General features: G+C 38.4%; 1 protein-coding gene across 1 annotated transcript; it reads left to right on the forward strand.

Annotated features, from left to right (window-relative positions):
• The first annotated feature begins 995 nt into the window (after window positions 1–995).
• On the forward strand, window positions 996–8,835 carry LOC113081332 (NACHT, LRR and PYD domains-containing protein 12-like). The gene is made up of 9 exons (XM_026253424.1): window positions 996–1,328; window positions 2,476–4,048; window positions 4,699–4,860; window positions 5,337–5,501; window positions 5,596–5,763; window positions 6,322–6,495; window positions 6,796–6,969; window positions 7,058–7,225; window positions 7,639–8,835. Exons 1-9 carry the CDS (start codon window positions 1,307–1,309, stop codon window positions 7,706–7,708), a joined length of 2,676 nt encoding a protein of 891 aa, XP_026109209.1. The 5' UTR covers window positions 996–1,306; the 3' UTR covers window positions 7,709–8,835.
• The last annotated feature ends 205 nt before the right edge of the window (window positions 8,836–9,040 follow it).

A 9,040-nucleotide genomic window follows, 5' to 3' on the forward strand; every position in this document is an offset into this window, starting at 1 on the left:
GTGCATAATTCGAAAGACTGCTTCAAAAGCGTGTGTGACACAGTGTCATCTGAAGAATCTGAAGCATCCTGTCATCATGAGCTGTGATTAGAGACCGGACAGCTTTAACCAGGCCACGGTCTAAGTGTAACACAGGGGTGAAGTGTGTTATTTTGACTTCAAAGAGAGAAACAGGCCTGATAGGATTGCAAGGAAAGTAGCTGTACTGCAAAAACAACAACAACTCACCAAAACAGATACACAACCATGATGGATTTTGCCACTTTCTTGTGTGAATGACTGACTGACTCCTTCTATCCAAGCCAAAAAACAAACAGAAAATATATAGTATAGATCAGTGGTTCCCAACCTTTTTCAGCTCACGGCCCACACAACTAAACACATATGTTTGCACGGCCCACTGCAAAAACATGAACTGACCCCACTATTGTTGAGTTAATAACTCAGAAGCTAGATTGTCTTTATTGAATGAACTGGCAAGGAACAGAAAATAACTTGGGCTGGCACCACTTTGCACAACTGCTGTAGTTCTGTAGCATATGCAGCAAAAATATCTAAGATCTAAGGAGGTTTATTCTTAAACCAATCAGTGAGCTCGAATAGTGCAAGCATAGCTGTTACAGTTTAATATTTATTTTTTGTAATTTAATTATATATATATATGAAATGTTATTATTTTATGACCTAGATATTTTTAAATATATGAACAACATTATTTCTTTTAATAGGAATTGGTGGCCCACCTGCAATACATCAGGCCCACAGGTTGAAAACCACTGGTATAGTTAATCAACTCCAAATCCAACCCAACAAAGTAATTGAAAATGGTTAAATATGTATTAATCCTGTAGCTCAAACTAGAGCATGGAGCTAGCAACGCCAATGTCATAGGTTCGATTCCCAGAGAATGAACTGATGAAATATGAGCGCGATGTTAAGTCGCTTTGGACTGCGTTTAACATGAACTTCACTAAATGTTATGATGTAAACTGGCCCTAGATGGCGCTGTTTAAATAACTTCTCTTTGCTTCCGCGTTGGTATTCTAAACACATTCAAACGGAATCGTTTTCGTGCATATTTGTGATACTGTATGTGTGTAAAAAGTACAGCCTGTCATTTTGTAGCATGAAATTGTTCGGCCCGGAGTCATTATCATAGCGGGGTCTTGCAAAGTACAATTCATTACATTAAAGACACACGACACTTCCTCGTTCTTCTCTGACCAAAGAGCATCGAGCGTCCAGCACATTATTCATCTGCAGCCCGTGAACTTCAGTGTTTCTCAATATCTCTGGATCTGCAGCCATGTGGAGCGAGATTTCATTTGGTGAGCAAAAACAGCTCTGACTGTTTGTTCTTTAACACGATACGCTTACGTAATAGTTCATTAGTTTATCAGTTCTAACAGAATCTATTTAATAGAATAGTGTCTATCTGTCTATTTGTCTGTCTGTCTGTTTATATGGCTATAAACCTTAACTTTAGGATTTTAAAACTTTTTTTCGAAACAAGAAAACAAGCTTTTTGTCAAGCTATATATAGAGAGAGAGAGAGAGAGAGGCCAAGCAGGGGGACTTTTTCACCTGTGTGTGTGTGAGAGAGAGAGAGAGAGAGTGTGCGTGTGCGTGTGTGTGTGTGTGTATTTATATATACAGTACGGACCAAAAGTTTGGACACACCTTCTCATTCAAAGAGTTTTCTTTATTTTCATGACTATGAAAATTGTATATTCACGCTGAAGGCATCAAAACTATGAATTAACACATGTGGAATTATATACATAACAAAAAAGTGTGAAACAACTGAAAGTGTGTCATATTGTAGGTTCTTCAAAGTAGCCACCTTTTGCTTTGATTACTGCTTTGCACACTCTTGGCATTCTCTTGATGAGCTTCAAGAGGTAGTCACCTGAAATGGTCTTCCAACGGTCTTGAAGGAGTTTCCCGAGAGATGCTTAGCACTTGTTGGCCCTTTTGCCTTCTGTCTGCGGTCCAGCTCACCCCTAAACCATCTGGATTGGGTTCAGGTCCGGTGACTGTGGAGGCCAGGTCATCTGGAGCAGCACCCCATCACTCTCCTTCTTGCTCAAATAGCCCTTGATGCCTTCAGTGTGAATCTACAATTTTTATAGTATATATTAATAAAGAAAACTCTTTGAATGAGAAGCTGTGTCCAAACTTTTGGTCAGTACTATATATATATATATATATATATATATATATATATATATATATATATATATATATATATATATGTATTTTTTATAGTCAAATTTGAATTCCATTTTTATATACAACCTGTTTGCTACCTGAATTCAGAATAATTTCAGAATATACAGATAGATAGATAGATAGATAGATAGATAGTTAGATAGGTAGGTAGATAGATAGATAGATAGATAGATAGATAGATAGATAGATAGACGTTATGTAATGAAGTACTTCAATAATTCTTATCATTTCTTTTTTCCACAGATGTGCAGCAAACGCATAAGGAGACTTTGAGAAACTCTGTTCTGAACTCAACTCTGCCCAGTTCTCTTTTGGGAGGTCAGCCTGTGGGAGAGGTGATCCAGAAAGGTCACTACACGGCCCTCTCAGTGTGTGCGTATGAGGGCGACTGCGCAAGGGCTAAGAGAGGAGGTCTGGAAGCTTTAGAGGATGTCATATCTCAAGAGTTTTCTCCTGGTTCTGAAGGCCGTAGGCTGCTTCTTTATGGCGGAGTTGGAATGGGTAAGACTACAGCGGTAGAAAAGGTCATTTGGGATTGGACGACGGGTGCACGCCTGCAACATTACGCCCTCGTCATGCGTGTGCCGGTTTTGGAGCTGGCCGCTCTTGGAGGGAAAGCAGAGAGTTTGCAGAACATGTTGGGCTGCATACACTCTCACATTTCCACAGAGACTCTCGCCGGCGCTCTACAGAGGCCTCAGTCTCTGCTTCTTGTGCTTGATGGATTGGAGCGATTGCAGAACCTTCTATGCAATCCATTGTCCTCTTCTAGTCTTATAAGTGATGTAGAACAAGAAGCATCCAGCTCCGTCTTGCTGTGCAGTCTACTTCATGGATCTCTGCTGGCGGAGGCTTCATTGCTGATCACCTCCCGAGGGCCAGTCGAGTCTTTGAGATGTTTTGAGGTGGTCGGGTTCTCCCAGACCCAGAGGAGAACGTTCTTCCAGCAGTTCTTTGACGACAGAGGCCAAGCAGAGAGACTTTTTCACCAATCTGAGCAGGCACTGGGAGTGTACGAGCAGTGTTTTCGTCCGACCTTCTGCTGGACGCTTTGCAATGTGTTTAAAACTCAGTTCGAGAATAAAAAAACCCCACCTGAGACTCTTACTCACTTGCTCAGCATTATCACACACATGCTCCTGCAGAAACAGAAGATGCATGCAGAACAAACCAGAGCCCTTGTGTCTAGTTTGGGAAAACTTACTAATCCGGTTTGCTCCTACAGCGATGTCACATCCTGCGGCCTTTATTCTTTTCTACACTACCCCACACTTTCAGCTTTTTTGTGCATCAATGGTGATGTCACTCACCCTGATACCACATTCTCCTTCCTGTCTCCAGTGATGCATGAGTTCTTATTGGCCACGTCCTTTTATCTCGACCAATCCGTGCAGGAGATCTCAGACGATCGCTCAGATTTGTACTACACATTTTTAGCGGGACTGTCGGACTCAATCCAGCGTAAACCAATAGAAGACTCCGTGGGAAAGTTCGACGAAAGCCGAATATCCATGTTCTCTCAGTGGTTGATAGGAAATGTTTCTAAGGTGTTGCCAGATGGTGATGCAACAAAGCACTTTCGTGTTTTTCAGCTTCTGCAACATGCACGTAACACATCTCTGGTCAAAGAAAGCATTAGTAAGAGCCAGTGGAGGCATGTTAGTTACAGCTCCATGCAGGAGCCTGACTGCGCTGCGCTGTCATATGTAGTGAGTTGTGTGGGAGAGATGGAGCATATGAACCTGTACAGTGCAGAATTAACAGATGAACAGGTCAAGATGCTTATACCAGCGTTACGGCTGTCGAAAAGCATTGGGTGAGTCTGAGATTTTAGATGTGCACGTGACACTAATAGATGCATATTTGACTTTTATTGCTTTAATCACTCATGAGTCCTGACTGCCTCACTTTTTTTAGGATTCTTTGATAAAATAAATTTAAACCGAGCAGTATTCATTTGAAATAGAAAACGTTGTAACTAGTGCTATCAAACGATTAATCGCCATTAATTAAAAGTCTTTGTTTACATAACATATGTGAGTGTACTGTGTATATTTTTGTTATGTATGTATAATATTTTGAAAATATTTACATGTATATGCATTTATATAATTATATTCTTATATTTTATATTACATATAAAAATATTTAATATATAAACATAATGTATTTTTCTTAAATATATGCATGCATGTGTTTGTGTTTATACTTAATAATATATACAATAATATACACCATATGCACACATATATTATGTAAACAAAAACTTTTATTTTGGATGCAGTTGATTAAACAGCACTATTTGTAACATGTATAAATGTCTTTAGTGTCGCTTTTGATCAATTTAAGGCATCCTTGATGAATAAAGCTATAAATATAAAAAAAAATCTTACTAATACCAAATTTATTTTAAAAATGCAGTTATTTTTGTACAAACAGTTTATGTCAGTGTGGTTATTTTGTCAGTCTGTCACAGAGTCGTCTCAGTTTGACTGCCATCACAAACCTGTCAACAGCGCTGGCTGAGGGACGGACGATAACGCTGGATCTTTCATACTCCAAACTAGGAAAAGAGTCAGTCAAAACCCTCTGTGATGCACTCAGGCACTCCACGCTGGAGTCGGTCAAGTAAGAGTATTTTTTTATGTATGTGCCTTTATTAGACAGGAGAGCATAATATTGGGAATGAGACTCAAAGCTCTGTCTCTCTTATGTAGCTGAGCCACAGTAATGTACTTTTTTATACACTGGATGAAATTTACTTTTAAAGGTGACCATACTTCCTCTTTTTCCCAAACATGTCCTGGTCTGAGATTTCTAAATTGTCAAAAATGTCCAGGTTTTGGCTTTGTTTTTCTATTAACTCGCTCTCTACAGTCCTCATACATTATATGTACTGTTCGTTATAGATCCCGCTTTCTTGCAAGCCACTGTTGGTCTATTATACACAGTGCTTGCATGCTATTTACTTTTCAGTCAGCAAGTATGAAAAGAGTAGGTAAACAAAATCAAAATGTATTAAACCATGGCAAAGGAAATAAAGGACGTATGAGTGCTTGCTTTTGCTCGAACACTTGCCTGAAGTATGTCATGACTTTGTTCAGCTTGTGTGGATGCTCATTGACTACAGCTGATTGTGAAGCTCTGGCTCAGATGCTCTCTGGAGGCTCGCGGCTACATGTGCTCAATCTGTTTGGGAATAATCTGGAGGATCAAGGCCTTATTCACCTCAGCAGTGCCCTGGAAAACTGCAGACTACAGGAAATCAAGTATACTTGCACTATTCATATATCAGTCAGTCTTTTTGGAAACAGAAAGGAAAGCCGTGTGGTATGTTAACTGCTGTTGTGTTGTATTCTACAGTCTGGATCTATGCTCACTGACCGCGGCATCCATGCCTGCGCTGTCTTCAGCTCTGAACAGCGGCTTTTCAGATCTGAGGAAGCTATGCCTGAGCCGGAACGAAGTGATGGATGATGGGATGGAGCTGATCTCACAAGTGTTACAGAAAGGCCGCCTCAACACATTGAAGTAAGACACACATACTCTGTTTAGGTGGCCAACACATGTGCCTGAAAATCACCTCGGAAAGCAAATATCTATCAACAGTTTTCTATTTGAATATATATTTTTAAATATAATTTAGTCCTGTGATCAAAGCTGAATTTTCAGCACCATTCCTCCAGTCTTCAGTGTCACATGATTGTTCAGAAATCACTCTGATATACTGATTTGCTGCTCAAAAACATTTTTTATTAGTATTAATGTTGAAGACAGTTGTGTTGCTTAATATTGTTGCGGAAACCACAAGTATTCGATGAAAAGAAATCTTTTGTGACATTATAAATGTCTTTACTGTCACTTTTGAATCAATTTAATGCATCCTTGCTGAATAAAACTTTTAATTGCTTTCAAAACACGACTAAATTAAATAAGTTCGAGATGGTTGCAGTTGTCTACAAAATCCGAGAGGTAAACTGCCCTTATTTGAATCTACTAATAGCCATCTCTTTATTGTAATACTGATAAGATATGGGTTTTGTATGACTGATCATGTGTGTTTTTGATGTATTTCTGATATAATTACAGTGTGTCTAGCTGTGAGCTGACTGGCTCCTGCTGCTCTTCTCTAGCAGCTGCCCTCCGATCAGAAAACTGCCGTCTGACTGAGCTGGATCTGTCCGTAAATGATCTCGGCCAATCAGGAGCGATGCAGATATGTGAAGCGCTGATGACTCCTAAATGCTCACTGGAGATACTGGAGTATGTATGCAAATGAGCTGTTTAAACACCTTTATGTTGATCATGTGGGGCGGGCAGAGTTGAGGCATGTTAGATTATGATATTATTGGTCAATATTGTTTTTCCTTGCTTGGATCAGTAGAAAATACTCTAAAATGTGGGATGACTAGGATTGGGTGGCCCCATATGTGTATTATTTCACTGACTTGTCCCTTAGGATTCAGTGTCTCACACTCGATCTGACACAAGGTTCTGTGTTTGGTAGTTCCTGGTAGTTGATTATGTGAAATCTAAGCAGTGTGTGTGTGTGTTGTGGTGTAGGATGAGTAGATGTGAGCTGACCGAGGAGGTGTTTCGAGCACTGGGGAGTATTTTGACGTCTGGCGTGTCAAAGCTCGTCAGTCTCTCGGTTGGGCTGAACGATGTTGGCGATACTGGAGCCAAACACATTTGGGAGGCGCTGAGACACAAACACTGCAAACTACAGCACCTGGAGTGAGTAAAGTCCTCACACGTGATTGACTGAAACAAATTGAAGTGCACCTGATGGTTGAATCTTACCTGTCTCGTCTTGTTTCTGCAGTCTGGAGATGCTGTCGCTCACAGACGCTTGCGTCGAGGAGTTATGTGAATCTATTGCTGCCAGCAGCACTTTATCAACTCTCATTCTAAAGAACAACAAAATGACGGACTCCTCCGTACCACGATTGGTCAAATTAATGCTTGACCGTCCTCTAATGACCGAACTAAAGTAAGTTCAGTCCATAAATGTTATATTTTATATTAATTAAATATATTTTATTTGTAAACTTATTTATAAATGTATTTTAAATGTTTTCATAGTTTTTAAATGTATTTTAATGGCCAAATATACATTAATATCATACAAGTTAAAATATATTTATATAAATATCTAAAAAAAATATAATATATATTTTTTGCATTTTTTATTTTCAGTGGAAATACATTTATATTGTCCAAAATATATTTTATTAACTAAAAACTGTATTTTCAATGTGGTAAATGTGCTAACTTTTGCAGTACATTTTCTATTATGTTTTGACATTTGAACTAAAGCTAAATATATTTTACATTTAATTGCACTTGAGTGCAATATGATGTTCTTCATGTGATAACATATTAATTTTCTCATATTTTTTCCAGTCTTAGGTATAATGACTTCAGTGAAGATGTTTTTGAGTTGATGGACACATGCCAAAGTATTGTTTATTAGAGAATCACATTTCAGGTTGGATGACACTTGTTATGTTTCCTAGTGTAAAACAAAATGCTATGATTAATGCATATTCTCTACAAAGTGACACTCTCTAGTGCCCTTTTTACAGATGGTTTTATACAGACAAGTATGATTGTCTTTGAATTTGCAACCAAGTATTATAAAGTAAGATTTATCTGAAGTAAATATAGCACATTGAGGAGAACACTGTCAGTTTTCATAATAATATTAATAAAAATAGATATACTGTTAAAAATGTAGATTAAAAAAAGTGGATTCTTTCTGGTTATGAAGAATAAATTGCTTCATATATACATTTAATCTTAAGTGTTAAATACTTTTTTGGGGCTACTAAATCATACTAAATCATTCAAACTGTCATGTCTGGTTCTTCACATACTGTACAACCCTCATACTGTTATTTATTTCACAACACTTGTCTGAAAGAACTAGACAGCTATAGCTCATAGAAACAGTGATTTATTTCACATTACATATTGAGAACATTCATTTTAGTGTGATTTTTAAGAACCGTTTCACTCTGAATGGACGGTATCAGCTTTAGTGGCACTTAAAGAGGAGCGCTCAGTCTGGCATTTGCGGCTTTTCTACAGAATAAAGTGTCTGAAAGTACAGTGCTGCAAGACATATTCCTTAGAAACGAGCAGCAGCTATGACAAAACCTGCGAGCATCTTCATGTGACCTTGGTCACTCTTATTGTAACACACACTCACACCCTGCTGAACAGATCAACTTAGATCACCAGAGATTTGCATGCTACTGCTGTTTGAAATAAGTTTTTTGATTAAGATGAATTATCTATTTAAGGAGTATTCATAACTACAGCAATGTTATTCCGTTCAGCAGGGCTCACATGAATACTGCACACAAACCCTCACACATACTCAGTATTGAAGCAGTGTTCTTCTTTCACTGTTGTTCTGGATAGTTCTGTAAGCAGTAGATGAACTCAGTAACAGATCTCATACAATGCATTAAAAAGAGGATCTCTGGGGGAGGACAAAATGTTCAGATGTGTGTCTTTTATTTTGTAATGTTTGGCACTAAATGTACAAGAGGTTTGAATCTTATGAATCAAAGTTTGTGTCTTACCCGTCCAATACTCCTTTGTTTTTAAATGGGACATAACATACACCGTTTCACCTAATCTCATGTTAATCTTGAGTACCTTTAGAGTAGTAAATACATCTTTCCGATTCTTTCCGGAAGAAGCCGAGCTCCTGGAGGCGTGCCATGAGCGGAGCTATACTGATGTTTCGTGTTCTTTCCATTAACATATATTCACTTATGTGCTGATTTCCAACAAA

This window comes from Carassius auratus, unplaced genomic scaffold (assembly GCF_003368295.1).
Source record: "Carassius auratus strain Wakin unplaced genomic scaffold, ASM336829v1 scaf_tig00033856, whole genome shotgun sequence".
Taxonomy (NCBI): domain Eukaryota; kingdom Metazoa; phylum Chordata; class Actinopteri; order Cypriniformes; family Cyprinidae; genus Carassius; species Carassius auratus.